Genomic DNA, 18,750 nt, shown 5'->3' on the forward strand with positions numbered 1-18,750 from the left:
CGAGTATGCCTTACTAATCAATCTGGCCCGGGTATCCTGGAAGGACATTGACCTCATCCCGTGAGTAGAGGATGCCTGGTTATTCTTTAAAAGTGCCTTCCTCACCATTATAAATAAGCATGCCCATTCAAAATAATGTAGAACCAGGAACAGATATAGCCCTTGGTTCACTCCAGACCTGACTGCCCTTGACCAGCACAAAAACTTCCTGTGGTGTACTGCATTAGCATCGAATAGCCCCCGTGATATGCAACTTTTCAGGGAAGTTAGGAACCAATATACTCAGGCAGTTAGGAAAGCTAAGGCTAGCTTTTTCAAACAGAAATTTGCATCCTGTAGCACAAACTCAAAAAAGTTCTGGAACACTGTAAAGTCCATGGAGAATAAGAGCACCTCCTCCCAGCTGCCCACTGCACTGAGGCTAGGAAACACTGTCACCACCGATAAATCCACGATAATTGAACATTTCGATAAACATTTTTCTACGGCTGGCCATGCTTTCCACCTGGCTACCCCTACCCCGGTCAACATCCCAGCACCCCCCACAGAAACTCGCCCAAGCCTCCCCAGTTCTCCTTCATCCAAATCCAGATAGCTGATGTTCTGAAAGAGCTGCAAAATCTGGACCCTTTCAAATCAGCCGGGCTAGATAATCTGGACCCTCTCTTTCTAAAATGATCTGCCGAAATTGTTGCAACCCCTATTACTAGCCTGTTCAACCTCTTTCGTATCGTCTGAGATTCCCAAAGATTGGAAAGCTGCAACGGTCATCCCCCTCTTCAAAGGGGTAGACACTCTAGACCCAATCTGCTACAGACCTATGTCTATCCTACCCTGCCTTTCTAAGGTCTTCGAAAGCCAAGTTAACAAACAGATTACCTACCATTTCGAATCCCACCGTACCATCTCCGCTATGCAATCTGGTTTCAGAGCTGGTTATGGGTGCACTTCAGCCACGCTCAAGGTCCTAAACGATATCATAACCGCCATCGATAAGAGACATTACTGTGCAGCCGTATTCATCGACCTGGCCAAGGCTTTTGACTCTGTCAATCACCACATTCTTATCGGCAGACTCAACAGCTTTGGTTTCTCAAATGACTGCCTCGCCTGGTTCACCAACTACTTCTCTGATAGAGTTCATTGTGTCAAATCGGAGGGCCTGTTGTCCGGACCTCTGGCAGTCCGGCATCAAGCTTAGATTGTAGGAGGGCATCAAGCTTCGATTTTAGGATGGCCGGGGTGTTAAGTGCCACAGGGTTCAATTCTCGGGCCGACTCTCTTCCCTGTTTACATCAATGATGTCGCTCTTGCTGCTGGTGATTCTCTGATCCACCTCTACGTTGACGACACCATTCTGTATACTTCTGGCCCTTCTTTGGACACTGTGTTAACTAACCTCCAGACGAGCTTCAATGCCATTCAACTGTCCTTCCGTTGCCTCCAACTGCTCTTAAATGCAAGTAAAACTAAATGCATGCTCTTCAACCGATCGCTGCCTGCACCTGCCCGCCGGTCCAGCATCACTACTCTGGACGGTTCTGACTTATGTGGACTGTAAACTCTCCTTCCAGACTCACATTAAGCATCTCCAATCTAGAATTGGCTTCCTATTTCGCAATAAAGCCTCCTTCACTCATGCTACCAAACATACCCTCGTAAAACTGACTACCCTACCGATCTTCGACTTCGGTGATGTCATTTACAATATAGCCTCCAACACTCTACTCAACAAATTGGATGGAGTCTATCACGGGGCCATCCGTTTTGTCACCAAAGCCCCATATACTACCCACCACTACGACCTGTACGCTCTCATTGGCTGGCCCTCGCTTCATACTCGTCACCAAACCCACTGGCTCTAGGTCATCTACAAGTCTCTGCTAGGTAAATCCCCACCTTATCTCAGCTCACTGGTCACCATAGCTGGAGACTCATATCATGTTTCCTGAAGCACCTCCCACAAGTTGGATTGGCTTGATGGGCACTTCTTGCATACCATACAGTCAAGCTTCTCCCACAACAGCTCAATAGGGTTGAGAACCGGTGACTGTGCTGGCCACTCCATTATAGACAGAATACCAGCTGACTGCTTCTTCCCTAAATAGTTATTGCATAGTTTGGAAGAAATTGGCTCCAATTATGCACTGTCCACAGGGTATGGCGTTGCAAAATGGAGTGATAGCCTTCCTTCTTCAAGATCTTTTACCCTGTACAAATCTCCCACTTTACCACCACCAAAGCACCCCCAGACCATCACATTGCCTCCACCATGCTTGACAGATGGCGTCAAGCACTCCTCCAGCATCTTTTCACTTTTCACCTCAAACTTAGACTTGTCTGTCCATAGCACCTTTTTCCAATCTTCCTCTGTCCAGTGTCTGTGTTCTTTTGCCCATCTTAATCTTTTCTTTTTATTGGCCAGTCTGAGAGATGGCTTTTTCTTTGCAACTCTGCCTAGAAGGCCAGCATCCCGGAGTCAGTTGCCTCTTCACTGTTGACGTTGAGACTGGTGTTTTGCACCAGTTGAGGACTTGTGAGGCGTCTGTTTCTCAAACTAGACACTCTAATGTACTTGTCCTCTTGCTCAGTTGTGCACCGGGGCCTCTCACTCCTCTTTTTCTATTCTGGTTAGAGCCAGTTTGCGCTGTTCTATGAAGGGAGTAGCACACAGCGTTGTACAAGAGCTTCAGTTTTTTGGCAATTTCTCGCATGGAATAGCCTTCATTCCTCAGAACAAGAATAGACTGATGAGTTTCAGAAGAAAGTTATTTGTTTCTGGCCATTTTGAGCCTGTAATCGAACCCACAAATGCTGATGCTGCAGATACTCAACTTGTCTAAAGAAGGCTAATTTTATTCCTTCTTTTATCAGACAAACAGTTTTCAGCTGTGCTAACATAATTGCAAAATGTTTTTCTAATGATCAATTAGCCTTTTAAAATGATCAACTTGGATTAGCTAACACAACGTACCAATGGAACACAGGAGTGATGGTTGCTGATAATGGGCCTCTGTACGCCTATGTAGATATTCCATTCAAAATCAGCCGTTTCCAGCTACAATAGTGACTACAATAGTGATTTACAACATTAACCATGTCTACACTGTTTTTCTGATCAATTTGATTTAAAAAACAAGGACATTTCTAACTGACCCCAAACTTTTGAACGGTTGTGTGTGTGTATATATATATATATATATATATATGACAGTTGATAATTAAATAATAATAAAACACAAGCAGGCTTCGTTCAGTACGAGTGTGTGTTTGAGAGAATGGGGTCACAGAGTGAGCGAGAAATGGACAGAGTAAGATTGAGAGGAGAGTTAATGATGTGTTGTTAGTGAATGATGTCCCAGGTCAGTGGTGCTCTATTGACTGTAAATCACACACCCTCAGGGGCCTTTCTGAGAGAGAGAAAGTGGACGAGAGAAAGAGATGTGGTTATGTGTGAATGGAGAAAAGAGAGGAGTGTTGTAATAAAGTGATGTTCTCCCACTTATAGGTGAAACAGTGAAGTGGCTCACACACTTGAGCCTCAATGGTGAGCAGGCTTTGGGCTAGGGTGAATCTGGGTTCTCAGTGCTACGTGAGGCCTAACCTGCTAATCATTGACGCATATTGTGTTTGTGTTTTCAGGTGGTGAAGACAGTGGGCCTCCGGGAGGTGTGGTTCTTTGGCCTGCAGTACACAGACAGTAAAGGCTACAGCACGTGGCTCAAACTCAACAAGAAGGTGACCCAGCAGGATGTGAAGAAGGAGAACCCTCTGCAGTTTAAGTTCAGAGCCAAGTTCTTCCCGGAGGATGTGTCTGAGGAACTCATCCAGGAGATCACACAGAGACTCTTCTTCCTGCAGGTAACACACACACTTATACTGAACAAAAATATAAACGCAACATGTAAATTGTTGGTCCCATGTTTCGTAAGTAAGTGAGCTTTTCTCCTTTGCCAAGATAACACAATAAGCTGATTAAACAGGATTATTATTTGCACCTTGTGCTGGGAACAAGAAAAGGCCACTCTAAAATGTCAGTTTTGTCACACAACACAATGCCAAAGATGTCTTAAGTTTTGAGGGAGCGCGCAATTGACATGCTGACTGCAGGATTGTCCACCAGAGCTGTTGCCAGAGAATTTTATGTTAATTGCTCCACCATAAGCCACCTGCAATGTTGTTTTAGAGAATTTGGCAGTACGTCCAACCGACCACGTCTAACCATGCCAGCCCAGGACCTCCACATCTGGAGTCTTCACCTGTGGGATCCTCTGAGACCAGCCATCCGGGCAGCTGTGGGTTTGCTCAACCGAAAGGTTTCTGCACAAACTGTCAGAAACCGTCTTAGGGAAGCTCATTTGCGTGCTCGTCGTCCTCACCAGGGTCTTGACCTGACCACAGTCAGGTGTCGTAACCGACTTCATTGGGCAAATGCTGAACTTCGATGGCCACTGACATGCTGGAGAAGTCTGCTCTTCACGGCTGAATCCCGGTTTCAACTGTACCGGGCAGATGACAGACAGTGTGTATGGCGTTGTGTGTGTGCGAGTGGTTTGCTGATGTCAACGTTGTGAATATAGTGCCCCATGGTGGCGGTGGGGTTATGGTATGGGCAGGCATTAGCTACAGACAACGAACACGATTGCGTTTTATTAATGGCAATTTGAATGCACAGAGATACTGTGATGAGATCCTGAGGCCCATTGTCATTCCATTCATCTGCCACCATCACCTCATGTTTCAGCATGATAATGCACGACCCCATGTCGCAAGGATCTGTACACAATTCCTGAAAGCTGAAAATGTCCCAGTTCTTCCATCACCAGACATTGAGCATGTTTAGGATCCTCTGGATCGACTTCTACGACAGTGAGTTCCAGATCCCGGCAATATCCAGCAACTTTGCACAGCCATTAAAGAGGACTGGGACAACATTCCACAGGCCACAATCAACAGCCTGATTAACTTTATGCGAAGGAGATGTGTCACACTGCATGAGGCAAATGGTGGTCATACCAGATACTGACTGGTTTTCTGATCTACGCTCCTACCTTTTTTTAAAGGTATCTGTGACCAACAGATGCATATCTATATTCCCAGTCATGTGAAATCCATAGATTAGGGCCGAATGAAATTATTTCAATTGACTGATTTCCTTCTATGTACTGTAACTCAGTAAAATCTTTGAAATTGTTGCATGTTACATTTATTTTTGTTCAGTGTTTATTGGTGTCCTTTGTACTCACAATGTACATTGCAGATCTCAACAAAGTATTTAAACAAGTGTGTGTTTCTGTGTGTGTTCCCTGCCCATGCCAGGTAAAGGAGGCCATCCTGAATGATGAGAACTACTGTCCTCCAGAGACAGCCGTGCTGCTGGCCTCCTATTCTGTCCAGGCCAAGTACGCAGACTACAACAAAGACCTCCACAGGCCTGGCTACCTCACCTCCGACCGCCTTCTGCCACAGAGGTCCGCACCCCACACACACATCTCTCTGTCCCCTCTCTAACCCTCTCTGTACAGAAGAGACCTCCACATTTCCACCTTCACTTCCTCTGCCCCTCTCTGTCCCACTCAAAGAATACCAGGGGAAGAGTCTTGCTGTCATAGTAACTCAGAGGATCTCTATTGAAATTGCCCCTACAATGGTTGAGGAGGCTGGAATGTCCTTCTACTTCATGAATTCTCTCCATACTCCCCCGTTAGAGTGTGTGCTGGAGGGAGGGATTGTGTGCTTTTGTAAAGGAGTTGTTCTTCAGTAGAGTGGCTTGCCCCTCCCTCACTATAAATCTGTTCTGTCTTTTGATGCTAGGCCTCTAGTGTGGCCCTTTTTGAATAACCTGGTTTGAATAACCCTTTGTGTGTTTTTGTGTGTCCTGCAGAGTCTTGGAGCAGCACAAGTTGACTAAGGAGCAGTGGGAGGACAGAATACAGACCTGGCATGAGGAACACAGAGGCATGCTCAGGTAGGGCTTTGTATGAGAGTCTATATGCGTCTTTCTTTATATGAGTCTGTTAGTGTCAAACTTGCTTCTCTACACAAGTTCTAACTGTTTCTAATGTGTGTTTGTGTCCACAGAGAGGACTCAGTGATGGAGTATCTGAAGATAGCCCAGGACCTGGAGATGTATGGAGTCAACTACTTTGAGATCAAGAACAAGAAGGGAACAGAGTTGTGGCTGGGTGTGGATGCACTGGGACTCAATATCTACGAACACGAGGACAAGTACGTAATACTGATATATACAGTTTTTTTGTTATTTTAGAGTGGAAGGTGGAATATGCCATTCATCCACTAAGGTGGAACGTAAGAGAGCCTTTGTGGCTACCTGAGCATGGCCTTGTCAGATATACTCCATGACACTGTCGCCCTCTGCTGGCCATGTACCTCTAGTTTAATTTAGTACTACACTGATATGGGTAGGTAGTTACCTTCACATGGCATAGTACTGTACTAGCATAGTGTTGAGACAGTCTGTGTTTTTTCTTCCCTCCTCCCCAGGTTGACACCAAAGATTGGCTTCCCCTGGAGCGAGATCAGGAACATCTCCTTCAGCGACAAGAAGTTTGTCATCAAACCCATCGACAAGAAAGCTCCAGTAAGTCAGTCTACTGTGAAGGTAGGGTTAGGTTTGGGGTTAGTCAGTCTACTGTGAAGGTAGGGTTACGTTTAGGGTTAGTCAGTCTACCAGGAAGGTAGGGTTACGTTTAGGGTTAGTCAGTCTACTGGGAAGGTAGGGTTACGTTTAGGGTTAGTCAGTCTACCAGGAAGGTAGGGTTACGTTTAGGGTTAGTCAGTCTACTGTGAAGGTAGGGTTAGGTTTGGGATTAGTCAGTCTACCAGGAAGGTAGGGTTACGTTTAGGGTTAGTCAGTCTACTGTGAAGGTAGGGATAGGTTTGGGGTTAGTCAGTCTACCAGGAAGGTAGGGTTACGTTTAGGGTTAGTCAGTCTACTGTGAAGGTAGGGTTAGGTTTGGGGTTAGTCAGTCTACCAGGAAGGTAGGGTTACGTTTAGGGTTAGTCAGTCTACTGTGAAGGTAGGGATAGGTTTGGGGTTAGTCAGTCTACTGTGAAGGTAGGGATAGGTTTGGGGTTAGTCAGTCTACCAGGAAGGTAGGGTTACGTTTAGGGTTAGTCAGTCTACTGGGAAGGTTGGGGAAGGCAGGAGGAAACAATACAACACAATGTACAATAAACAATGATAATATAATAAAGACATTGCACTAATCTGTAAATTAGTAAAAAGAGTGCTAAATTCCTTAAATGTAAAATTGCCTGCAAAATTTGTCAACCTCTTTTCCTTTTCTCCCCTCCCTCCCCTCCCTCCTCTCCCCTCCTCTCCCTTCCTCTCTCCTCCCTGCCTCTCCCTCCTCCTCTCCCCTCACTCTTCCTCTCCCCTCTCTTCTTCTCCCCTCATCTCCCCCCGCTTCTCCTCTCCTGTCTCTTCCCTGCCTCTCCCTCCTCCTCTCCATCCTCTCTCCTCCCTGCCTCTCCCTCCTCCTCTCCCCTCATCTCCCCCCGCCTCTCCCCTCCTGTCTCCTCCCTGACTCTCCGCTTCCTTTTCTCCTCTTTTCCTCTCCTCCTCCTCTCCGCTCCTCTCTCCTCCCTGCCTCTCCCTCCTCCTCTCCATCCTCTCTCTTCCTTGTCTCTCCCTCCTCTCCTCTCCTCCGTGCCTCTCTCGTCTGTGCCGCTCTCCCCTCCTTTCTCCTTCCTGCCTCTCCCTCCTCCTCTCCATCCTCTCTCCTCCATACCTCTCTCTCCTCCCTGCATCTCCCTCCTCTCCCCTTTTCCTCTCCACTCCTCTCTCTATAGGATTTTGTGTTCTATGCGCCGCGGTTGCGGATCAACAAGCGTATCCTGGCGCTGTGCATGGGGAACCACGAACTGTACATGAGGAGGAGGAAGCCCGACACCATCGAGGTTCAGCAGATGAAGGCCCAGGCCAGGGAGGAGAAACACCACAAACAGATGGAAAGGTACAGAAGGAACACATGCAGACATGTAGTTGTGATTCTGACCAGAAGGGGGCAGCATTGTATTAAAATATGTCTGGTCTGTACCAGAGCCACATAAAGGGTGGATCTCTGTATTCCCTTGATTCTTCAAAGGAGGTGAGAAGAGCGGATATTGGGAATTACAGAAATGCAATGGAAATATTAGCCCGATCCACCATCCTGACAGCTGCGCTCGTGTGTCCAATGAGCTGTATTGCTCTTATGTGCATTTTTGTGTCTTACCTTTTTGTAAATCATCTTGAAGTTGCAGAAAGTTGTACCTGTGTTGTGATCATATTTTACACATCAAAATATAGTTTGATATTGAATGATATGAGTAAGATATTCACCTATTAATTTAATTTGAATATATTATTAGCCCAGGCATTTTCATCAACTGAACTATGTCTCTTTTGTTTTACAGAGCCCAACTAGAGAACGAGAAGAGAAAACGAGAGCATGCAGAGAAGGAGAGGGCAAAGATAGAGAAGGAGAAGGACGAGCTTGTCGAGAGGCTCAGACAGATTGAGGAACAGACGCTAAAGGCCCAGAAAGGTATCTACAGTTGAAGTTGGAATTTTACATACACCTTAGCCAAATACATTTAAACTCAGTTTGTCACAATTCCTGACATTTAATCCGAGTAAAAATTCCCTGTCTTTGGTCAGTTAGGATCACCACTTTATTTTAAGAATGTGACATTTCAGAATAATAGTAGAGAGAATGATTTATTTGAGCTTTTATTTCTTTCACCATATTCCCAGAGGGTCAGAAGTTTACATACACTCAATTAGTGTTTGGTAGCATTGCCTTTAAATTGTTTAACTTGGGTCAAACGTTTCGCGTAGCCTTCCATAAGCTTCCCACAATAAGTTGGGGGAATTTTGGCCCATTCCTCCTGACAGAGCTGGTGTAACTGAGTCAGGTTTGTAGGCTTCCTTGCTCGCACGCTCTTTTTCAGTTCTGCCCACAACTATAGGATTGAGGTCAGGGCTTTGTGATGGCCACTCCAATACCTTGACTTTGTTGTCCTTAAGCCATTTTGCCACAACTTTGGAAGTATGCTTGGGGTCATTGTCCATTTGGAAGACCCATTTGTGACCAAGCTTTAACATCCTGACTGATGTCTTGAGATGTTGCTTCAATATATCCACGTAATTTTCCTTTCTCAATTATGCCATCTATTTTGTGAAGTGCACAAGTCCCTCCTGCAGCAAAGCACCCCCACACCATGATGCTGCCACCCCCGTGCTTCACGGTTGGGATGGTGTTCTTCGGCTTGCAAGCCTCCCCCTTTTTCCTCCAAACATAACGATGGTCATTATGGCCAAACAGTTCTATTTTTGTTTCATCAGACCAGAGGACATTTTTTCCAAAAAGTAGTCTTTGTCCCCATGTGCAGTTGCAAACCGTATTCTGGCTTTTGGTTTTGGAGCAGTGGCTTCTTCCTTGCTGAGCGGCCTTTCAGGTTATGTCGATATAGGACTCGTTTTACTGTGGATATAGATACTTTTGTACCTGTTTCCTGCAGCAACTTCACAAGGTCCTTTGCTGCTGTTCTGGGATTGATTTGCACTTTTCGCACCAAAGTACGTTCATCTCTAGGAGACAGAACGCGTTTCCTTCCTGAGCGGTATGATGCTGCGTGGTCCCATGATGTTTGTACAGATGAACGTGATACCTTCAGGCGTTTGGAAATTGCTCCCAAGGATGAACCAGACTTGTGGAGGTCTACAATTTTTTTCTGGGGTCTTGGCTGATTTATTTTGATTTGTACATGATGTCAAGCAAAAAGGCACTGAGTTTGAAGGTTGGCCTTGAAATACATCCACAGGTACACCTCCAATTGACTCAAATTATGTCAATTAGCCTGTCAGAAGCTTCTAAAGCCATGACATCATTTTCTGGAATTTTCCGAGTTTTTTAAAGGTACAGTCAACTTAGTGTATGTAAACTTCTGACCCACTGGAATTGTGATACAGTGAATTTATAAGTGAAATAATCTGTCTGTAAGCAATTGTTGGAAAAAGTACTTGTGTCATGCACAAAGTAGATGTCCTAACCGACTTGTCAAAACTATAGTTTGTTAACAAGAAATTTGTGGAGTGGTTGAAAAACGAGTTTTAATGACTCCAACGTAAGTGTATGTAAACTTCCGACTTCAACTGTACATCTCAACACACACTCACACACACGCGCACACACGTACATTACACACACGCACATGCATTACACACGCACATATACACACGCGCACACACACACACACACACACACACACACACACACACACACACACACACACACACACACACACACACACATACATTACATGCATGTACAGACATTACATGCACATGCATTACACACACGCACATACGCACACACACACAAACAAAGGATTCAACTTCAGAGGAACAATGTAAATGGGACTGATTTGCATCATCTCACTTATTTTAAATGTCATAGGTTACCATGCAACCAACACCTTGGAGTAAGGAATGGGCTATTATTTAGAGACCATAGGAGGACTGCTATCTGTTTTATCATGTTACAGGGAGGGGGACATGAACATTCATTCTCTATTGTGTTGGCCCTTGACTTGTAGCACCACGACCATCATAACCGAAAAGGGCAGAACACACCTGGGGCGTATTTACATAGTGAAGGGCTGGAGGGAGAGAGTTGGCTACAGCCCTGAAATCCCCGGCAGATCTAAAGAATCACTGCATATCCATTCTGTTGGTAAAAGACAGGAGTTTATTTGCTTGGCTGAGATAAAAAATGATTTGATCCCAAAAGGGCCATTCCCATCAGAATCAGAATGATTTATTTCTACAGAATGTTGCCTCTAGAAATGCTCTCATCAAATATAGGTCAGGCCTTTCTCAGAGGTATCTTTCTGTCTCCCTATATAAACACTGGTGTTCCATGGGAGATTATTCAAGTCCTCCTCTTGTGTTTCATGAGATGAATGTGTGAATGTGTGTCAGGAAAGATGGGTGCTGTAATGAACACGATGGGAGACAGAGAGCTGGTTTCAAGTGCAGGGCGCAGCAGGTGTTTATTAGTAAAGGACCACAGGAGGAGGCAGGTAGCTGGGTCCAGGGGCAGGCAGAAGGTCATACACAGGGGGTCCAAAAAGGCAACAGTACAGGCAGGGGAAAGGCTAGTAACATCGTCCGGGAGATCAGGCAATAGGTAGACAACAGGAAATCTGATAGGCTAAAATACAGGCAGGGAATAGGCAAAAGTACAGGCAGGGAATAGGCAAAAGTACAGGCAGGGAATAGGCAAAAGGCGTCGTTAGTGAGGCAGGCAAAAACTATCAAACTCGGGAGGTTTCAATTACGGGAAAAACAGCGCTCCGAATAGAAGTGTGTCACAAAATAAACAATACCTCACAATGATGGGGTGCAAAGAACTGAACTAAATAGTGTGTGATAATGACATACAGGTGTGTGAATAGGTGATTAGAATTCTGGTGATTGGGATCTGGAGAGTGAGCTGCGTTCAGGGGATCTATGTATTTGAGTGTGAGTTGGAAGCAGACGCTACAGGTGCAACTCTCGCTAAGATCTGAGTATATTTGTTATACAGTACATTGTTGTAATCAGTAATTGTGTGTGTCTGTCTGTGCACACTCATACAGAGCTGGAGGAGCAGACGCGCAGGGCCCTGGAGTTGGACCAGGAGAGGAAGAGAGCGAAGGAGGAGGCGGAAAGGTTGGAGGGAGAGAGACAGGCAGCTGAGGAGGCCAAGGCAGCGCTGGCTAAACAGTCCGCTGACCAGATGAAGAACCAGGAACAACTGGTAACACTTCACCACTTTCGATCAGGGCCACGTTGACATACTTTCAGTGCATCCTTCTTTCCTTCCTTCCTTGAAGAAATCACAGATTTTATATTAAATGACTGATGAATGCAATATAATAGACACCCTACTCGACTTCCTATTGATTGATTACCTGAAGGAAGGATGTACCATGTACATATACCTACTGTAGACAGGTATACAGCAATTCTCTAAGTCATCGGTCTCTTCTGGATTGTCCAACACACTAAAACCTTTGTAAACACTCTAACCTACAACATATCTGCACTGTACCTGCTAAGTTATTATCACGTCAATACATATGGTTCTATGTAAATGAGTGGCACTGACTGACCTTTTGTAAACACCTCCCTTGCTTACACAAAATGTATGGATGCTTTCACGACGTGTATTCCAAAGGTGATTTGGTTGTTCCTCATGGTATTTAACCTGGAATCCCATAGCTCTAGTAATGGCTTATAGCTCCAAATGACTGACAGTAGGCTTATTGCTCATGTAGCTGTTTCCACATCAAATCAAATTTGATTGGTCGCATACACATATTTAGCAGATGTTATTGCAGGTGTAGCAAAATGCTTGTAAAACAAAATGGTGGTGAGTTAACACCGCTCTAATATCCAAAAGTTATTTCCGGCTGTATGTAATAATGCACGGAACCATGTGGCAATCACATTTTCATATTGGTTGGCCCATTAAACCTCATGGGCGCCATGGACAGCTCTTGCAGTCTGGTGGCCAGTGTGTTGGTGTGTGTGTCTGACAGAAGAGTGCTTTATGCTTGTCTCTCGCAGGCCGCTGAGCTAGGAGAATTCACTGCCAAAATCGCTCTGCTTGAAGAGGCCAAGAGGAAGAAGGAAGAGGAGGCGACTGAATGGCAGCACAAAGTAACGGCTACCTCTCTGATCCAGTGGCGGCTACTGAGGGAAGGATGGATCATAATAATGTCTGGAATAGAGTTAATGGAATGGTATCAAACATAAACATATCGTTTTCATGTGTTTGATACCATTCCATTCACTCCATTCCAGCCAGAACACTCAGTTCCAGCCATTATTATGAGCCGTCCTCCCCCCAGCAGCCTCCACTGCTCTGCCCCCTGGGACTGACACATAAATAATAGTGTCTGTATCAAAATGTGTGGGGCTGTATGCCCTCAAACCAAATAATTTAACAGCATTCATAAGATCTAATGTACACTGAACAAAAATTTGAAGGCAACATGTAAAGTGTTGGTACCATGTTCCATGAGCTGAAATAAAATATCCCAGAAATGTTCTATATGCACAAAAAGCTTATTTCTCTCAAATTGTGTGCACAAATGTATTTATATCCCTGTTAGTGAGCATTTCGCCTTTGTCAAGATAATTCATCCACCTGACAAGTGTGGCATATCAAGAAGCTGATTAAACAGCATGATCTTTACACAGGTGCACCTTGTGCTGGGGACAATAAAAGGCCACTTTAATAGGTGCAGTTTTGTTACACAACACAATGCAACAGATGTCTCAAATTTTGAATGTCCACCAGAACTGTTGCCAGATAATTGAATGTTAATTTCTCTACCATAAGCCGCCTCCAACATCATTTTAGAGAATTTCACCATACGTCCAACCGGCCTCACAACCGCAGACCACGTGCATGGCATTGTGTGGGTGAGCGGTTTGCTGATGTCAACGTGAACAGAGTGCCCCATGGTAGAGGTGGCGTTATGGTATGGGCAGGCATAAGCTATGGATAAGGAACACGATTGCATTTTATTGATGGCAATTTGAATGCATAGAGATACCGTGATGAGATCCTGAGGCCCATTGTCGTACCATTCATCCGCTGCCATCACCTCATGTTTCAGCATGATAATGCATGGCCCATGTCGCAGGGATCTGTAAACAATTCCTGGAAGCTAAACATGTCCCAGTTCTTCCATGGCCTGCATACTCACCAGGAATGTCACCCATTGAACATGCTCTGGATCTACATGTACGTCAGTATGCTCTAGTTCCCCCCAATATCCAACAACTTAGCACAGCCATTGAAGAGGAGTGGGACAACATTCCACAGGCCACAATCAACAGCCTGATCAACTCTATGCAAAGGAGATGGGTCGCGCTGCATGAGGCAAATAGGGGTCACATCAGATACTGACTTTTTTTGATCCACGCTCCTACCTTTTTTTTTTAAGGTATCTGTGACCAACAGATGCATATCTGTATTCCCAGTCATGTGAAATCCATAGTGAATTTATTTAAATTGACTGATTTCCTTATATGAACTGTAACTCAGTAAAATCTTAGAAATTGTAGCATGTTGCGTTTATTTTTGTTCAGTATATGTATGAGTAAGAGCTGAGGTTGAAATTGTGTGCGTGAGCCAGAACAAGATGTTTTTAAAATGTAATTGTGTCCCTTATTTGCACGTTAACCCCTAGTTTAGTATGTGTGTGTCTGCGTGAGTGTTTTATTGTTTTTGAAAAGTCTCTGGTCTACTCAGGTCCCACACCGGCATGCACTTTAAATACAGGGGTCCCTGTCTTTTGACAAAGTTGTCTTGAAATGTGTTGGTGTATGAGTTTGTGAGCAAGAATGTTTTTGTGTTGCCTGTTCCAAATAGAATATTGAAATGTGTCAGTACTGTATGATTGTTATATATGATACAATAGATGAGTAGTTTATTGAACGCCAAGTGACAATCAGTTATTCCCACATTAACCCTCCCGCCAGGCCATCTCAGCCCAGGAAGACTTGGAAAAGACTAAAGAGGAGCTGAAGTCTGTGATGTCATCACCCCCGGCGCCGGAGCACGATGAGCAAGATGAGACGAACGCAGAAGGCAGTACCGAGCTGCACAGTGACGGGGTCACCAGCCACCGCAGCGAGGAGGATCGTGTCACAGAGGCCCAGAAGAACGAACGCGTCAAGAAACAGCTGCAGGTAGGCTAATGAAGACGTGGCCTCACTTCATTAGGATGGATAGACCCCTACAGGCTCAAACTGTCAACAAGATAAAAATCAAATACTGTTTTATTGGTCACGCATATTTAGCAGACGTTATTGTGGGTGTAGCGAAATGCTTGTAGCTATCGACTGCAAAATAAATGTAGGGTTATGTTTAGGCCTAGGGCTAGTGTTGGGGTTAGTAGATCAACAGTTTGCTGATAATATGTTGAACAATACACCATCTGTCTGCAACTGTCAAAATGAAGTGTTCTCTGTTTTCCCCTCTCCCTCTTTGTCAGGCTCTGAGTTCAGAGTTGGCTCAGGCGAGGGATGACACCAAGAAGACCCAGAATGACATGCTACATGCGGAGAACGTGAAGGCTGGGAGGGACAAGTACAAAACCCTGCGCCAGATCCGACAGGGCAACACCAAGCAGCGCATTGACGAGTTCGAGTCCATGTAAGAGACTGCGCCCTCGCGTTGCCATGACAACAGCTCACTTTCTTGTACAGCCGAACCTGCCCGTTCCCACCCCGTTCCCCCAAATCCCTACTTGCAAAAAGGCCAGAGGTGTGTGGATTCAATGTCCCACCCATTACGCCTTGCCAAAGCTCTGCCCACTAGCGGTTGGCCAATCAAACCGCTCCATGCTTAGAGCTCCACCAACCACATCTGGAATCATCCAATCTACAATGACAAGTAACATATCCTGCCGAAATGAACTTCTCCTTGAGCAAAGGATAATTTAGCCCTTGCATGTCTGATGTAAGAATGGATTTTTAAAAATAATGTAGAGAGAAATTGGTGAATATCTTGCTTTTATTGAGAGAATTGCCATTTGTAGCTTTTTGATGTTGTTGGCAAGCTTGTATGTAAAGCTTTAAATACCGTACTTTACTTTTTTTGTTTGTCATCAAGTATTTAAATGGTTTTCTTAAAAAACTGCCTTATTTGTCTCATTTCATTTACATTACTTTAGTTTTGGTTTCATATTTAACTGTGGTGAATTAGCTGTGCTCTAGTCATGGGTTAGCTGATGTTGAACCAGTGGTTTAATTCCTCCAGAATTTGAACACAGCATTTTATTTGTCCCTTCTAACCTATACGTTTGATGTGTTGTTCACCGTCCATTGAAGGTTTTGTTAACATACATTTTGGTCCACAATAAAGAATCCATGTATATTGCTTACTTCCAGTCAGTGAAAGTATTTATCCCAGGTCGGATAAGGGTAGGATGGGAGGGAGGCAGCAGTTCAAAATGATATGGATGGAGTGGTATGAGGAACTGTTTATTTTGAACATTCCAGATGAATCACCTTCCAGGCATTTTAAGAATGAGTGAAGGGAAAATAACCATACAACCACCTTAGACAATTTAGTGGTCTAAATCATCAGCTCCTCCTACAACTGGTAAAACAGTCTCTCTAGTCTAGACCGACGGGTTGCCTCCCACAATGTAACCAGTGTTCCAGTCTGGGAATTCTAAGACTAGGTAAAATAGTCATGTCAACCACAGTACAGTGTGTACCGATCTCTTCTAGATGTCAAATCATTTAAGTGAAACCCATAACTCTAACGTGGCGGTAACCCTTCCAAAGTACATGTGTAGTGTTTTATATAGTGTTGTGGATGACAACACACTAGGTCATTCAATGAACTTCATCACCACAGGAAATGTAACAACTGTTTGATTTGAAATGTAATTTCAGATGTCAGAGTTGATTTATGTATGCATCATCTTCAGACATTCCGTTCAGTATGACAATAAAAAAATAGATATAAAAGTTGTGAAGAATATTTCAGGTAGGCCTATTTGGATTGACATGTAAAAGTGGAGGAAAGTCTAGCATAATTATCATGATGTTGAAGTGACAAACTTCTTATTAACTGTCATCCCAATCAGTGTAGGTTACAGTACATGTCTGACATATGCCCCCAGTGTTGAAATTGGATTATCACATTTTGATACACACATGCCTCACTAGCATTCTACTGTATCTAAATTAACCTGAACAATTTTGGCAGCTAACCCATTCCTTTCCCCACGAAAAAGACTCATCGTCACCACCCGAAAGCTTGAGTAAGGCTTTATTGCTTTATTATTCATAACTCATAAGGAGTCAACATTTTCCATTTGGCCTCAGTTCCCTGAATCAGCAAGTAAGACTGCTACACAGGCCAGAGTATTATAAAGAGTCACGTGCTCTGGGGTTACGGTACTTAAAGCTCATTGTTTTAACATGCGTTGTCCCCACCATTCACATACAGTACAGTCACAAAGGCAATTACATCAACATCACATCAGGTCACACTTCTCCATTTTCCTCCATTACATTTTGGCTTGAAATGACCCATGTTGACCTGTGAAGAGAGGATCATCATAATACATACATAACATAGGCTAACCCTATCATTTTGCCAATTGCTTTGGTCCCTGACGGAATACTGCATCCCAACCTTATTCTTTGCACTTTTATAAGGCATTTATTAGATTTAACAGTTTTATTGTAGCACAAATTATGTTGGATTTAAAGCACAACAGGGATGAATATTTAAATAAATTATACATGGTATTTGGAGAAGTGTCTGACAAACTGTTTTTAAAACCTGAATTGTAGGCCTTGGATACAGACTGACACAATGAAACAAACAGTCAAATAGAATAATATACTAACCAGTCAGATGAAATAAAATAAAATGAACCAAATTCCAAAATGATACAAAAAATTGGTGTAAGAAATTCAACCAAGTACTGTATACAAAAACCAGCACATATACCACAGGAGGTTGGTGGCACCTAAATTGGGGAGGACGGCCTCATGGTAATGGCTGGTGCAGATTAAGTGGAATGGTATCAAACACATGGTTTCCATGTTTGATGCCATTCCATTTATTCCATCCAGCCATCATTAGGAGCCGTCCTCCCCTCAGCAGCCTCCACTAACACACAGTATACATACACTGTCTGCAAACTGAACACAAGTAACCTCAAAGGGTGTTTCATTATACCAGAGATGAACAGTAGAGTACAGCACAGGCCATATCCAGTGACACTGAGGAAAACCACCCAAACAATTCCCCTCAAATATCTTAATGCTGATAAAAAATTTAACACATCACACAGAATTCCAAAAACACCTCTTTAAAAAATCTGAATATGGAAAAATATTACATTTTTTTTAACTGAACATGGTTCAGACTATCATCAGATATCCATGTAGAGGCATTTAATACTCTGCCACACACCAGAGCACACTGGCACATAGTGCCCTAGAAAGGTGCTAGATGTTGCTCAGCAAAAGAAAATGCACTTTTGGCTGTTGTCATGTTGAGAAACTGGTTCCAGAGACTAAGTACTGTCTTTGTCAAGTCAGCGGTGTTCCACTGATCCTCTGAAGGGATAGCCTTAGTTTGAAGAGAGAGCTGAGAACCACAGTACAGAAATATATTAAGAGTAAGATCATGACTGTCAATAGAGGCTGATGGTGAAGAAATAAATCCTGGCTTCACCGTAAAGCTGACCCCCACAGTCACACTCACATGACTGAGACCACACAACACAATTTCAGTTCAACAATAATAAAACAACCCACCTTTTCCTGTCGATCAGTGCTATCCGGAATTCTTGGGACATCCCTACCTTATTAAACCCTCACCCCCATCCTAACCATTACCTAACCCAAACCATAACCATTTAAAATGTCAACTTCAATGGGGTAGGGACGTCCCACGGAACCCGGATATCACATACCTTTTTCTGTCCTCTCTGTATACTGATCATCAATCACAGTACAGTAGTTTGAAGAAATTGCATTTGATGCCCTTTTCTTTCACAAATACTTCTTAAAACACAATTTAAAAAACTCCAAAAATATATACTGAACAAAAAGATAACAACATTGGAGGTGGCTTATGGTAGAGAAATTAACATTCAATTATCTGGCAACAGCTCTATTGGACATTCTGCAGTCAACATGCCAATTGC

General features: G+C 43.9%; 1 protein-coding gene across 4 annotated transcripts in view; it reads left to right on the forward strand.

Moving 5' to 3' along the window:
* The window catches only part of LOC115161116 (radixin), a 51,829-nt gene extending 35,875 nt beyond the window's left edge, over positions 1 to 15,954 (forward strand). For 3 of the 4 annotated variants that reach the window (XM_029711870.1, XM_029711871.1, XM_029711872.1), the window contains 11 exons: positions 3,643 to 3,861; positions 5,320 to 5,471; positions 5,885 to 5,968; positions 6,082 to 6,228; positions 6,505 to 6,601; positions 7,816 to 7,979; positions 8,422 to 8,552; positions 11,650 to 11,810; positions 12,623 to 12,715; positions 14,549 to 14,758; positions 15,064 to 15,954. In XM_029711870.1, the coding sequence (XP_029567730.1) occupies positions 3,643 to 3,861; positions 5,320 to 5,471; positions 5,885 to 5,968; positions 6,082 to 6,228; positions 6,505 to 6,601; positions 7,816 to 7,979; positions 8,422 to 8,552; positions 11,650 to 11,810; positions 12,623 to 12,715; positions 14,549 to 14,758; positions 15,064 to 15,228 (1,623 nt within the window). In that variant the 3' untranslated portion in view covers positions 15,229 to 15,954. The remainder of the gene's footprint in view (positions 1 to 3,642; positions 3,862 to 5,319; positions 5,472 to 5,884; positions 5,969 to 6,081; positions 6,229 to 6,504; positions 6,602 to 7,815; positions 7,980 to 8,421; positions 8,553 to 11,649; positions 11,811 to 12,622; positions 12,716 to 14,548; positions 14,759 to 15,063) is intronic. The other variant, XM_029711873.1, reaches the window with a different exon arrangement.
* Positions 15,955 to 18,750: the final 2,796 nt, after the last annotated feature.

This window comes from Salmo trutta, chromosome 24, assembly GCF_901001165.1.
Source record: "Salmo trutta chromosome 24, fSalTru1.1, whole genome shotgun sequence".
Classification (NCBI taxonomy): domain Eukaryota; kingdom Metazoa; phylum Chordata; class Actinopteri; order Salmoniformes; family Salmonidae; genus Salmo; species Salmo trutta.